This window comes from Epinephelus lanceolatus, chromosome 4 (genome assembly GCF_041903045.1).
Source record: "Epinephelus lanceolatus isolate andai-2023 chromosome 4, ASM4190304v1, whole genome shotgun sequence".
NCBI lineage: Eukaryota > Metazoa > Chordata > Actinopteri > Perciformes > Serranidae > Epinephelus > Epinephelus lanceolatus.
Window position 1 is genome coordinate 25,100,103 of NC_135737.1, and position 21,146 is coordinate 25,121,248.

The 21,146-nt window shown below is 42.9% G+C and overlaps 1 protein-coding gene across 1 annotated transcript in view; it reads right to left on the reverse strand.

The window, feature by feature from the left end:
- Positions 1–20,736, reverse strand: part of sh2b2 (SH2B adaptor protein 2) — a 32,773-nt gene extending 12,037 nt beyond the window's left edge. The window contains exons 1-2 of the mRNA XM_033631639.2: positions 20,514–20,736; positions 2,104–3,055 (exon numbers count right to left, since the gene is read on the reverse strand). Of these exons, the coding sequence (XP_033487530.1) occupies positions 2,104–3,024 (921 nt within the window). The 5' untranslated portion in view covers positions 3,025–3,055; positions 20,514–20,736. The remainder of the gene's footprint in view (positions 1–2,103; positions 3,056–20,513) is intronic.
- Between the last annotated feature and the right edge of the window lie 410 nt (positions 20,737–21,146).

Here is a 21,146-nt window from a genome sequence, read left to right on the forward strand (position 1 = left end):
ATTTCGTTCTGAATTGGTGTAACGATGGGACTTCAGACCATCTTTAAAAAATGCCAACAAATGCACAAAATGTGCCAATTGCTCCAGTAAAGTAACCACTGTTTGTGTTTCCTTCTGTAAATACAGGTAACATTTAGAAGTGTCCACAATAATGAGTTTCCATTTCATTTGGGCCCATCATCCATGAAAAATAATTAAATAACAACAGCAAACTGCAAAAATAGTCCCAAAAAAGCAAAATACATCACTAGTACCTTTTAGTATTTTAAAGGTCCACTGTGTCAGATTTAGCGGCATCTAGTGGTGAGGTTGCAGAACTGAAACTTCTCCTGTGTAACAAGCATGTAGGAGAACTAAAGTAGCTGACGCAAATCATGAATGGCCCTATCTAAAGCAGGTGTTTGGTTTGTCCATTCTGAGCTACTGTAGAAACAACATGGCAGACTGCTTGAAAGAGGACCCACTTCACATGTTGATATAACCGGCTCATTCTACGGTAAAGATAACACAACGATTCTTATTTTCAGGTGATTATAAACTAATGAGAACACAGATATCATACACCATATCTGCTTATAGATGCCTCTTAATCCTACACATTGAACCTTTAAGGCAAGTTTGGAGCTGCTTGTTTTTTATTACAAAAACAAGCAGCTCCTGTGATGTCTTACAGCTACTCTTAGTCCTCAGTAATTACATGGTACTTTGGGAGGTGCAAAGCAGAGAGTGGGTCGGCTCTGGGCTTGCTGCTGTGTCATAATGCAGGCAGTTAGCGTGCTGCAGTGTGCTGCCACACCGAGCAGCCGGCAGATTGATGGCCCTGACAGGGACGGAGCCACAGCCAGTCAGCCAGGAGCGGCCAGGAGTAAGATTTTATGAGTCAGTTTATCTTTCTGACACTGTTGACTCTGCACTGTTATGATTTGTAAGACCTGAATAAGACGGCAGTGATAAAACAAGTCAGAGTGTCTGCAGGGCAGGCCTGTCGAGATGTCTGTGTTTAATTAATGTGTCACTTCAGCTGTAACCGCTGCTCTGAAGTTTCCTCTAATCTCAGCTGATAATAATTTTCCCACGTGTGGACGTTAATAGAATGTAACAGATGAAGCTGCTGAAGCACAATTATTAAGTTTCATTTTATACGTTCCCCTTGTGGCCCTCTCTCGGAGTTTGGCAGAGTTTTTTGAGTGACTCACAAAAACTATTTCGGTTCCTGTTTTCAGTTTGTCACTGCAGCCAGAGACGAGGAACCAATCAATATTTATTTTTTGCACATGAAAGGGAATCTTTGTGAACCGCTCCCTCTTACAGAAATCAATGTAACAGCTTCCTTTCTCTCTCTCTTTCTCTCTCTTTCTCTCACAGTCTCCGGTTCTCAGCTCCTTCATCCCCCCCTCCCACGCTTACCTCCCACCTGTCCTTACCCCTCTCCCCGCTCTCCACAGGCTTATCCCCACATTCCCACCAGCCATGATCAAAGGACAGTGGCAGATTTACACACACTCAGCTGCACAGCCTCATGGCCTTCTTAAGGTCAGGGGCAATGATCTGGATATCCCATATAGACGATGTGTGCATGCACGCACATGAGAGTGTGTGTGGTTCGATTTCACTCAGGGTCAGAGAGGTTGGATTATCAGGCTGGATTTTTTTATCTTTGATTCATGAAAGACTGCAATAAAAGAAATTCATGAATCATTAATGTGTTGATCATTTTTTCAATCAATCTTTACGTCTAATGTTCAATTAGACTTGTCTCGGCGAGGTGGAAATGCACTTGTCTGCCTGCTTTTAAACACTGGCTAGACATAATGACTTCCTCGCTGCACCTGGAAAAAAACTTTGCTGTGATAGAAGTGGCTCTGGTGAAAAGTTTAACAAGATTTGTGGATTGTTTTCAAGTGGTCTGGGCAAAGAATGGACTCTACTGTGAATGTTTTTGGTCTGCATCTTATCTAGTTCTCTGTAAAGATTTGATTGTTTATCTGTTTATCTGTTTGTGTTGTTCACAGGCAGAACTCGTTAGTTAAACAGCTAATAATTTCAGCATGACATCCATGTTTTCTGCCTAATTCTACTCCATGTCTGTGTGTGTTTCTGTACCTTGGGTGGTACGTAGAACTCCAGCAGGAACCTCTCGCCTCCTTCGTCCCTCTTTGTCTTCCTCAGCAGCAGGCGGCACTTCTGCCACTGTGCAGCGCCCATACAGTTTGTGTCATCAGCCACCATGTATCTCAGCGCTCCCTCCCTCTGGATCTCCAGCATCTCAGCCTTGTGGCCCTGGGAGCCCCTGGGAAGCCGCAGCTTTTGGGACCACTTCTCTCCCCCTGCAGCCTCCCCTCCTCCTCCACCTCCCCCTCCTCCCCCGTTAGGCCTTCTGGCTCCAGAGGGACCGTCGGGTTCAGGGGAGGCCCGTCTGTGCCACATCTCCTTCACCCCATCCACCACACACAGGCTCATGTTTCTCAGGGAGAAGCCCTTCTTGAAGCGAGCCTTTGGGTGACTGACTGAAACGTCCTCAGAGCTGCGGGACTGCCCCAGAGCGGACACCTTGTGAGTCTGCTGGGGGCCTCGGGAGGCGGTGGTGCCACTGCCTCCCCCATCTATCCCTCCCCCTCCACTGTCCATGCTGTCCAGGGATTCACTTGAAGCCCCGGCGTCCTTGCGTCTCTGGTAAAGGTCGTGACCGTAGGACAGCGGGCAGCCCTGGATTCCCAGGAAAGGAACAATGCTGTACTTGGGTGCTGCGTTGGAGCCGTCCTCCCCTGGAGAGGACGCCTGGTTCTCCCTGGCCTGGGTCAGTGCTGCAGAGAAGCACTCCAAGAAGTGGTGGGCAAAGTGCTGTGAGAAGCTGGCATCAGCGCCGGGCGAGTCGTAGCACGGGTTCTCCGACAGGAAGCGCTGGAACTTGTCAGCGAAGTCTGCAGCAGAGGCTCGAGCATGGAGCTCACAGAACTCTCGCCAGTCTGGCAGTGGGCACGAGGAGGAGAGCTCCGGGCTACCAGGCACCACCGCTCCGTTCATCACTGGGCCATGCCAACCCACCGAGGAGAGGCTGCAGAGGAGGAAGAAGAGCACAGTGTTAAACAATGTTAGCATGGATGCAAGCAGAAGACTGCAGGATGTATTTGTGTAACTCCTGGCTTTGGATCAGACAAACAGCAGGTGTGGAATGGCCTATATGTGTGATGGCACGGAGAGTAAAAGATGTGTGAATGGAGCAGACTGCTGAACCTGCATTTGTATGTCACTCTAATATCTTAAAATGTTGGTTATATGAAAATGAAGTCCCTAGATGCAGATTTTTTTTGTCATTTCCATCATGTAAAATGTTCAGCTGCACCTCTATCAAAGTGGTAACCAGGATTTTAGAAATACAGAGACCATGAGTCCAAGTCCCCCGACCCCAAGAAAACTGTGACTCCACACCAAAAAAAAATCCTCGTTTTCTCATCAATTTCTTTTTTTTTTTTTTTTTTTTTTTTACATCTTATTCATTTACTTAAAGGGCCAGTGTGTAAAATGGGTTGAAAACAGTGACATCAGTGGTCAAATTCTAGATTGCAGGGCTCACTCGCTCACCCCTCCCGTCGGGTAAATGACGGCGGCCTCGTAAGGACAAAAAGCCTTGCGCATGAGTTTTTCAGGAGTAGGTCTATCTAGCGACAAGGTGAATATTTATTTAGAAATCTAAGCCATGTTACGATATTGTAATGAATCCCTCATGAGCAGGAGACCAGAGGAGCGTTCGGGAAAAAGGCCCGTTCATTTGAGCACTCCAGAAACTCCGGTAACACTCCAGGGGGTAAAAGACTCTGTCCCAAACTCTGATTCTTCTAGCGGAACACACACACTTCATAACTTTACACACACAGTCGTTTACCACACCGAGTGGGGACCCCTCCCCTCTCTGCTCCACCAATCTCCAGCCCGCACACTGACTGACAGCGTAGCCGGTAAACAGAGCTCAGCTGTTTATTTAGCCTAGCAATATCTCCGGACTATAGTAGCTGCAATGGATGACTTTGAACGCAATTTTGAAGAGTTTCTTGTAGCGGACACAGACCCAGAGCCATACCTGTTTGAGCCGGAGCATACAGATGAGGAACTCCATGTGTTTGATGCTGAGCGGGCGAGAAGAGAGGCTGAATGCACAGAATGGGATTCGGTGCTACTGCTACCATCGTTGGGAGATATATCATCAGGAGGAAAAGCGCCGCAGAGAGTGCATCACAAGGAGTGAAGTTGCGTCTTCTTTTCCTCGCAGATGACGGTTCGGGTTCATTCTCTCCTGTTGCGTGGTAAGTGTGGTCCATTTGCAAACTTTATAACTAAAAAAACTTTTCACTACTCTCCATCGACGAACTACTTACACTCTCTGCTGTTTCTTCCTCCTTCTTCCTTCCTTCCGCTGTCTTTGTTGGTTCATTTATACACGCGAAACGCATTCTCTGGCTGGCTGGATTGTCCGCTCCGTCTGCCATACATACATGGCGGCACAAGATGGCGACCTCTCTAAAGCAAGGCCCTTGCTATATATATATATATATATATATAAAAGCATAATTATGAGGCTACGAAAACCAAACGAATTTTATTTTATAGCGATTATACACTTGTATAAACATATTAATGGGTAGAAGATTCAGATTCACATTCAGATTGACAATAAACCATGCCAAATATTACACACTGGCCCTTTAATTACTAACTACAATTAGTTTTGTCTTTAACCTGAGGAAAGCGAGCTTGTTTTCAGCTTTATGACATTATCAGACAATCCAATACACATTTTGGAGAATTTTCTCAACCAATAAATAAATGTCTTAAAGGGATAGTTCAGATCTTTTTAAGCGGGGTTGTATGAGGTACTTTTCCCCTATTCAGTGTATTACGTACAGTAGATGTCAGGTGGTGTGTCCTTAGTTTGGAGAAGCAGGCAAGAGTATCTTCACAGAAGCTAAGCAAAGGGGCAGTAACAAGACATATTTTAGCCATCTAAAAAAAACATCGGGAAAGTAAAAAAAAATAGTTTATGCGTATGCTATTTTTACTGCTTTGCCTCTCCTTAAGACATCCTGTTCCGGCAAGGAGGGCGTTGATGGTTTCAGTTCCCCATCTATGCTCTCCTCAGACCTACCAGACTCCTTTGACAAAAATAGCAATTTGTCTTGCTGAGGATGGGAGCTCCTTCAATCAGTTAATTAGTTTGTGTTATTGTGTGACTTTGTTTAACCCAAACTAATTCAAACACTAAAGTCACACAATGACAAAAAAACTATCCAATCAAGGCAGTGGTAGACCAGCTTTAAGGTAAAGCAATGAAATTATTCTAAATATAGCATACATTTAACCTGACAATGATTCTTTTCAGTGGGTTTTTTTTTTAGGTGGCTGAAATATGTTTTGTTTCTGCTCCTGCCACAGCAGTACATTGCTTAGTTTCCATGTCGGACTCTAGCCTGTTTCTCCAAACTAGGGGCATGCTGACTGACATCTGCTGTAAGAAATACATTGACAGAGGATCAGTACTTCATGCAACCCCACTTCACAAATTCTGAGCTATCCTTGTAAGTTTAAGATCACCAAATTTGAAGACACATGGTTTTCAGCTGACTTCAGCTCTGCACAGGAAATAATGAATGTTATATTTATTCACTTGTCTAAAAGTAGTCAAAACTTCATATATTAGAACACTGAAATCAGCCGATAAAGATGAGAAGCTCCCTCCTGGTCTCCAAAAACCCCAAATTCCCAAACTTCTGACTCCACAACCTCATTGTCCCCAGTGGTATCCACAGCCCCGGTGACAACAAGCACAAACAACATCCAGAGTCCAGAATCTGTGACAGCTGAAGATTACGCGCAGGGTTGGCGTGTCACTGAAGGTTTGAAAACAGCTTGTAAACAGATTTAATGTGACAATGGATCGAAGAAAAATCATCCACAAAGCTCCGGTCTCCATCAGTTACCAACTGATGCACTCGGATTATTTGAATTATCTAGAAGTTGTGTCCGAGTAGGTTACAAGCAACTTGGATGCAACTCAGAATGACAGTGGAGCTCCTCTTTATGTCACATCTTTCTCATTCACTGTTGATTTTCTATATAATCAGTGTTTATTAAGCTCTCATCCACTCATCCTTACATTCCTCTGCTCCCCATGTGTGTTCGTATGACTCAGTCCTCAGCGCTGCCTCCAACTCTGGCCCGATCAATGCCAAACCACATCACATCACTGATAAAACTCTTCTCTCTTTGGTCTTACCACCACTGTGTCACTAGCACCATTCACAGCTTTCACTCCCCCTCCTCTCTCTCTCTTTATGTGCCTCAGTACATCAGTGACTTATACAGCATCAGTGAATACCGTCACACCATCAAACACATGTTGGTTTGATTATTGTTGTCTGTAAATCACGCAGATAAAAGGATATCATCTGAGTGGGCAGACTGGGTGACATACGCACAGGGATGGCAAACACTCCCCAAGCTGTGAAAGCTTATTCTCAGAGCTGCTGATGCTTCTCTTGGCAGTTCGCTCACAATATGCGCTCAAATGTTTGCACTCTCAAATGCAATTGCACTCTTAAACTGAATCACACATACATGCATACATTTGCACAGCAGTTTCCTGGAATTTCTCCTGCAAGCAGCTTTATTGTCATTTTCAAAAAGCATCCGTGTGGGTCGTCTTTTCATAAAGGATTAGCACAAAAAAACTCTGCACTGGAATTAAGTCTGACACACACATTCAAACTACAAGCCAGTCTCTCTCTCTCATTCCTTCTTCTTTTCCTCTCCCACAGATCTGAAACAAACAGTATGCCAGATCAGAGAGAGGATAATGATGAGGGGAAGTACACAGGAGTCCCAGCTCTTTGAAAGATCATCTCTGAGCTCATCACATAGAGAGAGAAGCTCTTGGAAGCAGAGACCCGGTGTCAAAATTTCTGAGGAATGCTGTGATGGATAGAGACATTAGAAAGTAAAGGAAAGGGTGGGATTGAAGTATAATAATGAAAAAGAAACAGCTAAGGAAAAGTCTCCCTTATCTGTGTGGATGTGCAATACTGTGGCCATTTAGCTTCACTTCACTTCACCTAGTGTGCAGACGTGGGTGGTCGGGGGTCTCAAATTAAGCTGTTTTGATTGGACGCACAAGAGCACTGTGTTGCTGTTGTTGTTTTCACTCATATTCTGCCCCCGGAGCTGAAAAATAAAGCCAAGGGGGAAGTGCCAAAAACTGCAGTTCCTCAAATGGCCACTAGAGGCTGGCTCCAAAACAGGAAACAACGCCCATAGACATCCACATTAAAATGCTCGACTTTAAAACAGAAATAAACATGTTTACAGCCTTCACTTGTTTACATTTTTAAGACTTAAAGTTATGCATAATTAAGGACATGGCATGTAACCATGGCACAACTGCAGATTCACACTTACTTTTCATACTTAGAGACCCTCTAAGGAGTCAGATGTTCAGTTTTTCCAGTACGTTTTGTTTTAATGGTTTCAAGCCCAATTTTTGCCAGTTAGCCATAGCTGCAAATGCACTGTACTGCCTAAGCTTACAGCATTAGGGTTATCTCCACCCTTTCATCCAAACATGGTCACTTCTGGCATCAAAAAACCAAGATGGTGACAGTCTCAATGCCAAACCAGGCCCCCAGAAAGTCTGTCGGGCTTTGAAGCCAATTTTCATGGTGGCCAAACAGTGGAATTTAAATCAGTGGATACGTTTTTTCGAGCGTCGCAGCCCATACTATATGACTTGTTTAACAATCAGGATTTAATCTATTTGGTCAGTTAAAATTTGTGAAGTCTAGAAGAACCACAAGATTAAATCATTTTATCCCCATTCAAGATAGCGGAGCACTAAAAGGGAAGTAGCTGGCCTGGCTAAAAAGGAATGACCAGGGTCCCGCCTCCAACACTGTATCCCAGGTCTCTTAATACCTTCATGTTCAAAACAAAAGTCCAAAAAACATTGGGTGACATCACGGTAGCTACATGCATTATTCTATACAGTTCATGATAAAAACCAAAGATCCCAAGATTGGAGGGTTTTCATAACCTGTCATCCGTTGACAGAAATACATCATGACAGGCCTGAAAGACTTGTGGTGCAAAAAGAACGAGACAAGATGTTCAAATTTGTGGCGATGGTCTTATCCACAAACAGATGACGAACACAGCAAGAGACGAAACAAAAAGAAAGAAAGGTGTGATAATTATTAATGGCATATATGCTATTAATAATAGCTTCATTAATGGCAAATGCTAACTTTTACTGCAGTAGCCAGTAATGAGCCATGTAAAACAACTTTTGCGTTGCCAGAGTTGGATGGTAGTCTTGTCAAGCCACGTGTGTTTTTGGCGGAGCGGGGGTACCGCTTGCTTGGCTATCAGCGGCTAATGCTATCTCTGGATGGTGTGAGGTGAGCCCTCATGTTCGTGGTATTCCCAGAATAATTTATTCTTACATGACACTGCTTGCAAATCGCTTGCAAAAAAAATAAGTCGAGATGGCGCATTTGATTTCTTTCTCCAGTACCTCCAACTTTGTTTTGATGAGCTTCCGGCCAAATGCTGCTGGCTTTTCAGTGATTTTTGTGTGCATGATTCTGATGTTTTTTTCTGATACTATGTATGTTGACAGTGTAGCAGTAGCTAGGAGTACAGCAGGAGCTATGGCGATAAAACTAAGAAGGGAAGGGTCCATGAAAAGTTCTTGGAATGGATGCTTCAGATAAAAAGAAGGTCGGAATTAAGAGGACGAGTTAAAGACAAAATATTTGCACAATAGGTCTTGAGCAGAGCATTCCTGGGGAAATGCAGGGAGCTCACCTGCAGGCATAGGTTGATAATATTTATGTCATTACTCTCACTGCCAGAGGGGGGGACACAAAAGGTCTGTACTGCATCTTTAAATTTTAGTTTTCAGGAGAGGTTAGTTTCAACAATACAGCATTTGGCTCTTCTGACTTCCAGGGACCAGTGGCATTCTGGAAAAGAGCTGAAGAGGATTAGGACTAAAATCCATCTATTAATAACTTATGAACACTTATAAGGCTTTAAGACTCATTAGAAAGTAAACCACCAGCATTTATAACTGATTTGTTACCAAATAAAAAGGAGAAGCATCAGCCTAAGGGATTTTTCACAACCTGCAACCCAAAATTTGGTCTTAAAATGTTTCATAACGGAATCATGAGGCATTAGTAAATGTTTAATACCACTGAAAAAAAACTGTTAGTTACAACTCTAAAACATTTTTTGAGAGTAGTGGTACAGAGTTGATAAAACTAAAAGTAAAAACACTTTCCACTTTCATTCATGAATCCATCACTTCATTCACCCAAACATCCATTCATTCACTTATTCACGCCACATCAGGTTTGTGAGTTTAAATGCTAATCATGAAGTGCTGTTGTAACAATTATCTCGCTCCCAGTGTGTGTGTGTGCGTGTGTGTGTGTGTGTGTGTGTGTGTGTGTGTGTGTGTGTGTGTGTGAGTGTGTGTGTGCGTGCTGCTGCTGCTGGCTGCAAGGAAGTCAATACCCATTCAGCTATTTAAAAACCTGCACTGGGCCAACTTTCCACTCATTCAGCAGAAAAACAACAACACACAGTGAGGTGCGTTTGTCAAAACTCCTGTCCTTCCGCAAAGATGAGGATGTGCCTCTCTCAAGGATAGTGAACTGACTGTACGCTGCGCCCACACACATCGACACACACACGCACATTCACTCACCGAGTCAGCATGAAACTTAAGCCATCAGACGCTGGAGGAAGTGGACAGCATTAAGGTTTTCTGAGGCTCAGCAGACTGAAGCAGACACATACTGCAAAGCACACGGGGGTATAAAGCAACAATGATTGGCTGAGAACAGAGAGGAGGCAGAGGTGGAGAGCATTTACTCAGGTACTACAATTTTAGTATTCTCATTTTATGATACGTTATATGCTCCACTACATTTATTTGACAGAAACTGAAATGAAACATAAAAAGTTGAACAAACACACTGTTACAGATTAAACCAGTGCTTCCTGACCTTTTTAGCTTTTGACCTCTTGTAATAAAGTTGCATTTGTTGAGGTCATCTCCTCAGATTGTTTACTTTAAATGTTTATGCCCATTGAAGTAAACGTATTACATACATAAGTTAAAAAAAAAAAAAAAGATTAGAAACAACTCTGGAAAATGAAAAACAGAGTCATATTGTGACCTTTTTGAGGAGCCTGACCTCCGGGTTCTGGACTGAACTACTAACTGTATAGAAAGCAGAGTCAAACAGCAGTGCCTGAAAATATCGTCTTTGCTGACCACTGGTTTCACCTGGCTGCAGGTAAGTACAGGTGGACTCCAGGGCCCTGTGACATCACTGTGGGGTGTGGATACACACTTCTGACCAATCCAACCACACCTATCAGGGATGCAAGGTGTGATAAAACCTTAGACTGTATTAAAAAAAAAAAAAAAAGTGGACGTAGCTACCTGGACATCACCCATTGGTTTGTGGACTCCCGTTTTGAAGCCTTGAGTTCATTTCAGCAGTCGCTAGCTTGGATTTTTGGAGCCAGAGGAGACCATATTTGGACGAGAAGGTGGGGCTGCAGAGGAGCAAGTGGTGGATCCGACTGAGACCCAGAGGTGACACCTTAAAGACAGCCTGTCACAGGCCCTTAATTATACAAAACTTTTAGCCTTAACAGAATGTAAACAGGTGAGTAAAAATTCACCCCCTGTGCAGTTGACATGACTGTTAAAATTAGCTAAAGACACCAAAACCATTTTTTGTATCTGCTGCAGAGTTGGGCATTTCAAGAAGAGGGTTATGGTTTTGGAGCCAGCCTCAAGTGGCCATCCGAGGAACTGCAGTTTTTCGCACTTCTTGTTGTCTTTATTTTTCCACCCCCGATGTTGCCACGTGGGTTTAACAGGCTTGAAACCTTCAACCAGAGAGGGTGGCAGAGGGCTGCTCTCAGTTTGATGTCATGTTACTCTTCATGTTGGACGTATCAACAAACGGTTGCTTATTTACACATCTAGCAGTAGTGGAGCACTAGTATGATTCATTTAGAGATGTGTTTCTGCCCACCTGATGAATCTGAGTCCAATATTCACTCACCTTTCACTCTGTTTTTTTTTTCTTTTATTTATTTATCTATTTATTTTTGACTTGTACAGTAGGTGTACATTAAGCGCTTGAGAGTGAACCAGAACAGTAACGTTGTGGACCGGACAGCTAAACAAAGAGCTGAACCTCACTGGAAAGCTCTGGAAAGCTGAAAGGAGGTGCAGATTCAGGTGATAACTCTCTGTAAGTTCATCACTATAAGCAACTGCGTTCATACTATCATTTGATCGACTCTTTTTTTTTTTTTTTTTAAAGATCTTTTTTGGGGCATTTTTAGCCTTTAATGGATAGGACAGACAAGTGTGAAGGGGGGAGAGAGAGAGGGAGTGACATGCAGCAAAGGGCCACAGACTGGAGTCGAACCCGGGCCGCTGCAGCAACAGCCTTGTACATGGGGCGCCTGCTCTACTACTAAGCCATCAACGCCCCTTGATCGACTATTTTGATGTCACTTGAAAAACATGAATTATAGCTACTTTAAAGGTGTACTAAACAGGGTTGTCGGTTACTCTTTATAAACACCAACAAAAAAAGAAAGCAAACCCCAGATTCACTCTTTGTTGGCATTTGGGCTCGCTATACAGTATTTGCATTTTTTCGGCGCTGTGTTTCTTGGATGTGTATGGCTTACGGTCTGGCAACTGGTAGCTACCTTTTTATAAAGCCCCAACCTCGACTAAGTGCACCAGGGGTACACGCCCATCAACGTCCAGAACACAGAAAATAAGAAGAAAATAATTAAATACAGGCAGAGGGCAGAGTCTCTGCATTAAAATACACCACCACACACTTCTAGAGGGTCACAAGTGATGATTGATACTGTGCAAGGCTATACATTGTTTTTTTAGGAAAATCCTGCATAGTATATCTTTAAGTGCATGTTCCTTTTGTACTTAAGTAGAGGATGGAATGGAGGCCTTTCACTTGGACTATATTTAAATTGTCCTGTTGGTACTTTAACTTAGGTAAAGGATCTGAGAGTTTCCAGACCTGGAGGGGGGTCGTGTTTTTGCTCCACGGGCCAGCTGCTAAAACAATCAGTGAGTGTGTGGAGGTGGAAGAGACAAGGGGAGCGTAAAGAAAGGGAGACGCACTGCAGGGAGAGCGGGAGCAGAGGAACCATGTAGAGTCTCACATCCCCACGACTCCCCTCAGTCTTTTTAAGGCCCATTGATGGAACTGAAGTACAGAAAAACAGGACTGAGGGGAGTCTGGGGGAATCTAAAAATGTTCACCTCCATCCTTCAGGCCTCAGACGCCCCTCCTCTCCTGTATCTCATCCCTATCTGTTGTAAAAATCTACCACTACTGTGCCCCTTCCTCCGCCTCCTCCTGCTGCTTCTTTGCCCAGGGGAGCAGGGCTGATATCTCTGTCAGATGGTTGGGAGTTCTGTCTGTAACAGTAAACTGACTGGGGAGGAAAGGGAAGAAACATTACTGTGCAGGGAGAAGCTATCAACTGCAGCCTGCAAAACACATCGTGCAAGATACGTTCACTTCATGCACTTCGTCGAGCCCTCACAGGACTGAACTGTGCAGAGCCAAGAATTACATATGCCTGATTAACACTGTGGTGTTGTGGGTAGTAATATAGAGCTACTTAGGAAACGATACTGTTGCCAAGCATAACGGATGTACAAGGATTTGTGTTTTTAAAGCTGTGTGTACACATACGTCCGTGCACTTACAGAGATAAACACTGTATATGTAGACTCCTACATCCAAACACACGTCGCTGCGAGCAGTTTCATGCCAGCGGCACGCCCCTCTGGGATTGGCTGATGAAGATGATTGGTGATGTTGTACTCCCACCCCGGGGAGTTTGGGCCCTGCCATGCTTTCTAAGATTAGCCCGCTCTACAGCACCGCGCATTACTAGCAGCACACTCAGTACAGTACAGCGCTGTACGTACACAACATCTTCAAGGCTATGTGAATCCATTAATTATGTCTTCTTATATAAGATGTAAATACTGCAGCTGTTAAATGTTGATTGAGGACATTTCAGGACATAAGACATATTTGTCACAGAGGCGCGACATAAAATAACACTGTTGCATTTATGTTGGGTTCATGTACGTTAAAATCACTCGCAGTGATTTTAATGTACTGTTACTGTATGTAAAGCATGTATAATAAAAAAGATTGTAGCTATTAGTCAGTTAATCAATTAGTCCAGGGGTCGGCACCTTAACTATCAAAAGAGCCATTTAATGCCACAAAAAAGAATCCGTCTGAGCCTTATAATGGACTTTAACTCAGCCTTTTAGGTCTAAATTATCCTATCACCATTACTAATAGGTCTAAATGAGCATTAATTATTATGCTTAACCACAAGGGGATGGTATTACAAGAGAAGCTTGGTACATATCTGTCCACACACTAATAAATTCTCGATTTTCCTTTTCCTTATTTGGATTTGTAATCCATAGCCTAGCTGGGAAGACTGGCTACTGCTATCGAGGTTTGGCAAAATTCAGAGGAAAAGGCGCCAGGCTGTAGATGTATGATGCACTTTTTAGTTGATGAAATGTATAGGCTTCACATTTTACAACTGGAGAATGTAAGAATTTCTTTAGGCCTACAACGATGATGAAAATGTTATGTCCATATAAGAGCCACATGTGGCAGCTGAGCCTACCTGCAAATTAAAAGGATCAAAAAGATATTCACGAGACAAAAGAAACTTTAAAAATCCTCACATCTGAGAAGATAGAACGAGTAAATGTTTGTCATTTTTGCTTGATCAAACAACTGAAACGATGCCAAACACTTCCCCCCTCCAGCGTCTCTGTTGTGAGGATTTGCTGCTTTTCTTTGTCTCATCTGACATTTTTGAATTTTGGACTGTTAGAAAAGAAAATTATCAGCAGATTAATTGTTAATGAAAATAACTGGGTCAATAGCGCACCGATGCAATAAAGGGTTATATTTTACCCAGCAGCTTGTATGGTGGCTCACTGCCATCGGTTTGTTTAAATGCGTGAAAGAAAGGCAGAAAGAAAGAAAGAAAGAAAAAATTAAGAAAAACCTATATAAATCCAGAAGACCAACAACAGGCTGGTTTGACCCATTTTTAGTGTTATTGTTGGTATGGCTATGACATGTTATATTAATACTATAGCTTTTTTAAACCTTTTTCATTATCCGTACACCCACGGGGGGGCGAGAGGTGGGGTACACCCTGGACAGGTCACCATACTATCACAGAACTGACACATAGAGACAGACAACCATTTATGCTCACATTCACACCTATGGGCAATTAACCTAATCGCATGTCTGACTGGAAGGAAGTCAGAGAACCCAGAGAAAGCCCACCCTGACATGTAAACTCCCCACAGAAGAACCCTCTTGCAGTGAAGCGAGGGTGCTAACCACTGCTCCACCATGTCACCTTCCTTTAAACTTAGATGTTTCAAGTTTGAATGTCATATCTGCATTGTGTTGTACAACTAACAATACATTTGTGACAGTTTTGAGGTCAAATATCCACATTTCAGTTTCAGTAAATAAACCAAATAATAATACTTCTATAAATAACAATAATACTTAGTCAAAACAACCCATTCGTACTTGATAAAGTTAACTCAATACTGCGTCTGCCCTATACTGACATAAACTGTAAATATCCATTTAATGACAAACACTGAAACTAAAGTTAAGACTCCAATTTCCGCACAAATAAAGTAACAGAGATTCAGATATCAGCACAAATAAGTAGGAAAGGAAGAAAAGCAGACAGTGACACAGGAGGGAATCCACGCTGACAAAAACTGACTCACCTACAGAAGTTAAACGACAGAATATTACAGTAGACATCCAGGTGGGTGTGTGTGAGAGGAAGAGAAGGAAACTTTGAAACGGCTTTAGAAGTGAAAGGAAAAGCAGAGCAGATGCAGACACAGAATAGAAATCCCAGGAGTACGGTGGCCACTGAGAGCTCAACCCACTGCAAACTAAGAAAACACATGCAAATAGACACTACACAAGCAAATAAGGAAACATCTTCACCAACTTGCTGACAAATACGCAGAGTTCAGAAAAAGCTCTGCAAGAAGCTCACAACACAACAGATACTGTTTCAAAGAGACGCTAAAAAGTGATGCACATGGCTGCATCATGCTGCCATAGTTTGTGGCTGAAGGAAGTAACTGAAGTCGGCTATCCTTCATAGTGATTGCACAGTTCAGATTTTATAATAATTAGCAACAGGCTAACTCCAGCAGATATCTGCAATAATATATGACTCATCAAAAAAAGTCTAACTTTAGGTCCTTTAGCCGACAAAAATAACTTCATAATTCACAAACGGCAACAAGCACTACATATCAGGTACTTTTTTTCCCCAAGAGATTTTCACCAGCCTCACCCTGCTGTGCTGTGATTGGCTAGCACTCATCATGCCCATGTGTTTAGGAAGGACACGGTTAGAGTTACGGCGGATGCCCACTGTACTCGCTTAAACTTGCGTCTGCCCTGTTCTAGCGGTCGCTTATGACTGGAGCTTGAGGCTGTCCTGACATGAGCTCTGTTTGAATGTTTCAAATTGTCACATCTTTGTGTCACGCCGTCAGCTTGGTCTGCATCACAGGTATCCCAGCATGCTTTGAGCAGCGAATCAGTCGCTTCAAATAAACAATGAATGGGAGCAAACTTCTGGTTGTGTACAGTGGGCATGCACCGTTACGCAAAGAAGTCGTGGTTGGGGTTAGTGCTTGTAAATCACAGCAAGGGTTGGGTATCAAACTCTGTACTTTTAAGGGTACCAATGGAATTGCATAAGTAGTACTGAGTACCAATTTACTTCATATCAATCTGTGCCAAATGCCAGCAACAGAGCACCACAGAGCCGCCAGGTTGAACTTCAAACAGGAGACGGAAGCATCTCAAAGATGGGAAGCCAGCCATGGAGCTCCACGGCTGCTCTATTGGCTCCCAGCAAGACAAAACAATCGCTGCAGCTCTGATCTGCAACAATAGTTTTGGCGTCTGGTGTTTTTGTTTTTTTTTTAGTACTAGCCTAGTGTCACTGCTAGATGAGAGGACATGCACACATACACACAGGCAGACAGACAGAGGCAGATGATTTGCTCTATGTGTTGGTAGAAAAGAGCAGAGGAGCACAACGTCTTTGGAGTCTGCTAAAGTCACGCATGCAGCTTACTCAAAAGTGATTACAGTTAAAGTAAAGTACTTTAAAAAGGTACAATTGTGTACCGAATTCGAGGTAACGGAACAGGAACTGGTACCGGTATTGGTTTAAATGTGAATGGTAACCAACCCTAATCTCAGCATAGTATAGCAGGACTAGGTGGTACACTCTTGGGGAAATAAAATAACGTGCATGTCCAAGTCGTGTGCATGTCTTTTTCATGTCCCGTGGAAAACAGTTTCCGTTGAGTTGTGAGCATACATGCACATGTCATCATATTGACGTTACCCTTCATCATCGTGTGTATTGAGCTTTTATGGTCACCGTGCAGGAGGGAGAAATCACCGACAGAAAGGCAGGATGAGTGAAGCGGATCAGACGTGGTAGTAAGAGGAGGAGCAGGAGCAGGGTCAGCTGTGATAGACCTCTTTTCTTGACCTTCTTTTAGATCTGTCAACTTCAGAGCAGCCGGTCAGCGACCTTTGACCTGACCCCTGATAACCTTGTCTCTCCCTGATTCGACCTGAATTTGTCTGGAGAGTTTGTATCAGTTTGGATGCAACACAGAACCACCAGACAGAAGAGCGTCTGTCTTATGAAATGCGTACAGCCCTGATCCAGACACTGATACACCTGGCTGCAGAAACTTATCTGAGCGAGTGTCTGTGTGTGTGTGTGTGCGTGTGTGTGTCTGTGTGTGTGTGTGTGTGTGTAGATGCAGACAGATGCAATGAGTGATAATAAACTAGACATAACGAGAAGATGGAGATTCCTCAGACCGAACACTAACAGTCTGACTGGTGTTCACCAGCCTGCTTATGTTTTTATTCACCACTTCACAATGCAGGTAGCAGGGCCTCATCACGCAGATATATTAAACACATTAATTAGCGTGTCCTCTACCAGCAGGCTCTACTTGCTCTCTCTCTCCCGGCTTCTCTGGCTAGCAGCGACAATGTAAATATTGAGTGAGCTCAGGCATCCATATGGCAGCCAGTGATAAAGGACGGAGCGCGTGGGAGACACACATTCCGCCACCGACTTCCATTTCCTGTCTCTCACTCACTGGGTCTAACTAATTTCACAGATGACCACAGGCCTCTCGCAGAGGAGAAATACTGCACAACCTGTGTGAGCATCAAGTGTGTCAGTTACTGGAACAGATGGGTTTTTTTTAATTCGGTGACGCAGAGTGAACCTGGTGTAAAAAATAACAGGCTGATAATGACACAAAGGGATAACATGTACATGTACAGCTCCATGTAACATGACTTTTTACACTTCTTTGACGTAGTATTCCTTCGTGGTGTTGTATTTTGTCACTTGTGTTGCTTGTGTATTTAAACTCTTTCCTGACACTGTCATATTTTGTACTTTTAAGATGTTTTTATGTTTAAATGAATCGTGTGTATGTATTTGTGTTTGCAGACTTGCATAAAGCATTTTGAATTGAATTGAAATATGAAGAGCTGCACCATATTATTTTTACCATTACTTAATTTCACATTAAGTCTGTGAAATGTCATAAAATAGTGAAAAGTGTCTATGACGAGTTCGCAGAGCTCAAGGTGACAGCTTTAGATAATGTTTTTGGGTTCAGTCATCAGCCCTAAACTGAAACATATTTAAATTATCATTATATTAGATGTGATCATTTTCTGTTGATTTACGAATAGACTGATTGACTTATTATCTCTAAGGTGTACCACAATCCCATACCCCTGCAATAAATACTAAATTTGGGAAGATTTTGCTGTTAAGTGTTGAACCACTGTCTGACGGCTGCAGATTCAACTGTGAGAGAAGCATTTTTGTGATCATTCTTCATAGTATTGTGTGACATTATAAAGTGTTCTAGTGATTTATCTAATTTTACCTAGCAACCCACAGGACACAGGTCCTGGTTGGTGTTTCATCACTTGGCTTGAAAATCTCTCATTTTAGTGAAAGAATCTTTGTCAAATTTGACTTGAGAGCAGTGCTGCTTCAACATTACTATAAGATAACACAGACATTACAGACGTTAGTTATGGAATAAGGAAAATAAATTCTATATTATAAGTCCCTGCCTTCGATTAGGTCAATATAAAATCATATATGATATGAAGGCCTATGGGACACATTTTTTGTGGTAATCTTGTATAGGATGGCACAATGTTATTCTGCCCACATCGTGCAGGATATATAATCTAGTCTGGGTAGTGTGGCATCACTTGGCAGGTATCAGCTCCACATAACCTTGGTTTCAGTCAGAGTATTTTATAATCTCTGTACAATTTGATTTTAGATTACGGTTAGTTTAAATACTAAACAAAAACAGCAATACTATTAGAATAAAACACAATTTAGTTATGTGATAAGGGAAATAAATACCTTTGTTTAGGTCACTACAAAACAAAAGTGTGAATTCGAGTCACATGACTTGAACTCGAGTCACAAATTTGATGACTCTCAAATTATCTTGGACTTTCATTCACACCGATGTCTCTGGACTTCACTTGGACTTAAGCCTTTTTTACTTTAAAATACTTGATACTTTTCCCCAAGCTCAAGATAACAAAGTAAGTTATTTAAAAGGTGCGCCACGGATCAGGTCATTTCCCTTAATTTATTGAATCAACTTACATTAAGGCTATCCATTCCCAGCAAGTTGACACTGAATGCCCCAGATCCATTTTGTTTGAACCAATCCAACATTATCCAAACAAGTCGCAGGAGAGAACTACGAAGAACTAACGTTACATTACTGAGCACCAGTTGGAAAAAATTATACCAAAGATCATTTTGTTCACGTGCAAAAACTACTTGGTGGTGAATAAAAAATAAATTGCAGCATGTAAAACATGCATTTTTAAAATTACTGATGGGGATGCAAGAACATTTGTGTAAATGTGATATATTATTACTCTGCAGATAAAATGGTATTACAGGTGGTGAAGAACGCTTTATGACATGTTCAGGGCTTAAAACTCAAACTTTAGGACTTGGGACTTGTCAGTATCGACTTGAGACTTATTTGTGACTGTCAAAACAATGACTTGGTTCCATCCCTGCTACAAAATCATAGCATAGTGTCAGAGTCACAATATTACAGTGACAGAACAGCCACATGTTGTGGCGATGTGTTGCACTGCATTATACTGTAAGGTGTTCCTATTATTCTGTCCACCCCCTGCAGAGTCGATGTAGCCTGGTAGCACACAGTATGAGCTCAGATCTGAAAAGCTTCACTTTTATAGAAGCATGTTAGATTTTAGAGGGATGCTGCCTCAATACCAGAACAAAACAACACGTCTATGATAGACTGTAGTTATGGGATCAGGGGAATGATGGGCCATCTTCTTTATTAGGTCACTATAAAATCCCAGCACAGTGCCAGAGACGCAGTACAGGAGTGTTATCACATATGACAGTGATGTAAAGGCCCATATAACAGCAGGCCTGTGCCCTGTTATAATCAGGCTTATTAGGCTTCATATTAACTGACTGTCTCATGTAGCCTATAAAAAGACACATGAGAGAAAGTCAATAGCAGGCCTGAAACAGGCCTACTGCAGGCCCACAGAGCCTATTTAAAGCCAACAGTGGATCGTTGTGCAGGCTGCGTAATGGACTTCATGAATGGGAATGCAGCCTCCTGCTGAATGGCTGACAGCTCCGGGTCCAGAAAGCTGGAGATGAATGGGAGCCTGCGTGCGGAGTCACGAGTCGGTACACTGATTTTGGATCATCTCGAGCGGGCCTGTGCATCAGATCAGATCACATCAGGCCCCTGATTCGTCCTGTCACTGACCAGACTTTACCCCCCTCAAGGCTATTAAATGGATTATCGGAAAAGCCCCTTTCACACAGCGACCCTCCTCAAGTCCGGGAAGCCTCATGCTCATCCTCAGTGTCTACGCTCAGCACCTCAACACGAGCCGACTGCACTTGGCACCCAAAAGGCGACTGTTAACGCAGGATTCATCGCGGCAGGCTGACTGTGCGCGGGGATGGATCGGGTCTGACACCATAACACTGCAGCCTCCATCTCCTCCTCAGCACCTGGAGCTGTGTTGTTGTTATTATCGCGGTGCTGCTGCTGCTGATGATGATGCTCTTTTTCCTGACATCACCTGCACACCAACAGGCTCGGCAAACATGTCTAATCATAAACGTCAGGATGCTCCAGACGCGCTAAATAAGAAATAAAAGAACGCAGCAGCGGCTCTCACCTCAATGCAGGACTGGTTTCATGACGCTGGTGTCTCTCTGACAGGATCCCGGTTTATGGCGTGAAGATGATGTTTATTCAGGATCAGACATGGTTTTTATTCCCTCTTCATCTGGTGCTCTGCTCTCCGGTTTACAGGCGCTCACAGCCGGCCAGCTCACCCTCCATCTCTCCGCTCGACGCACTGTGCTGCTGTACCTTTGGCTCTGCTGTCCACAAGACCACTGACAAGCCTAACAGATTCAGAAAAAAAAGCACTTCCGGTATATACTTTCACAATAAAGTCCCAAGCTGGGGGACAAATGAGAAGCCTATATACGGTTACTGTTTGGGGCCCACAGTTGAGTGTGCCCCACAGATATGTAGACAGGGAGGCATGTAAAAATGTAAATGGGTTTTAGTAATTTGATTGCAGTTTGATTACTTATACAACTATTTTAAGTTGCTTTTAATTACTTAATAATAGGTGAGAAAAACAGAGACAATATTCTGATGTAGTAGGTTTCGTTTGTTTATTTGTAACTGCATTTTAAACCAATGTAAATATTAATTCATTAGCAGAGTGTTCCCTGTGGAAGAATGACACACTCTTGCACGTTTCATAACATATATGACATATATGCCCCCAAATCAG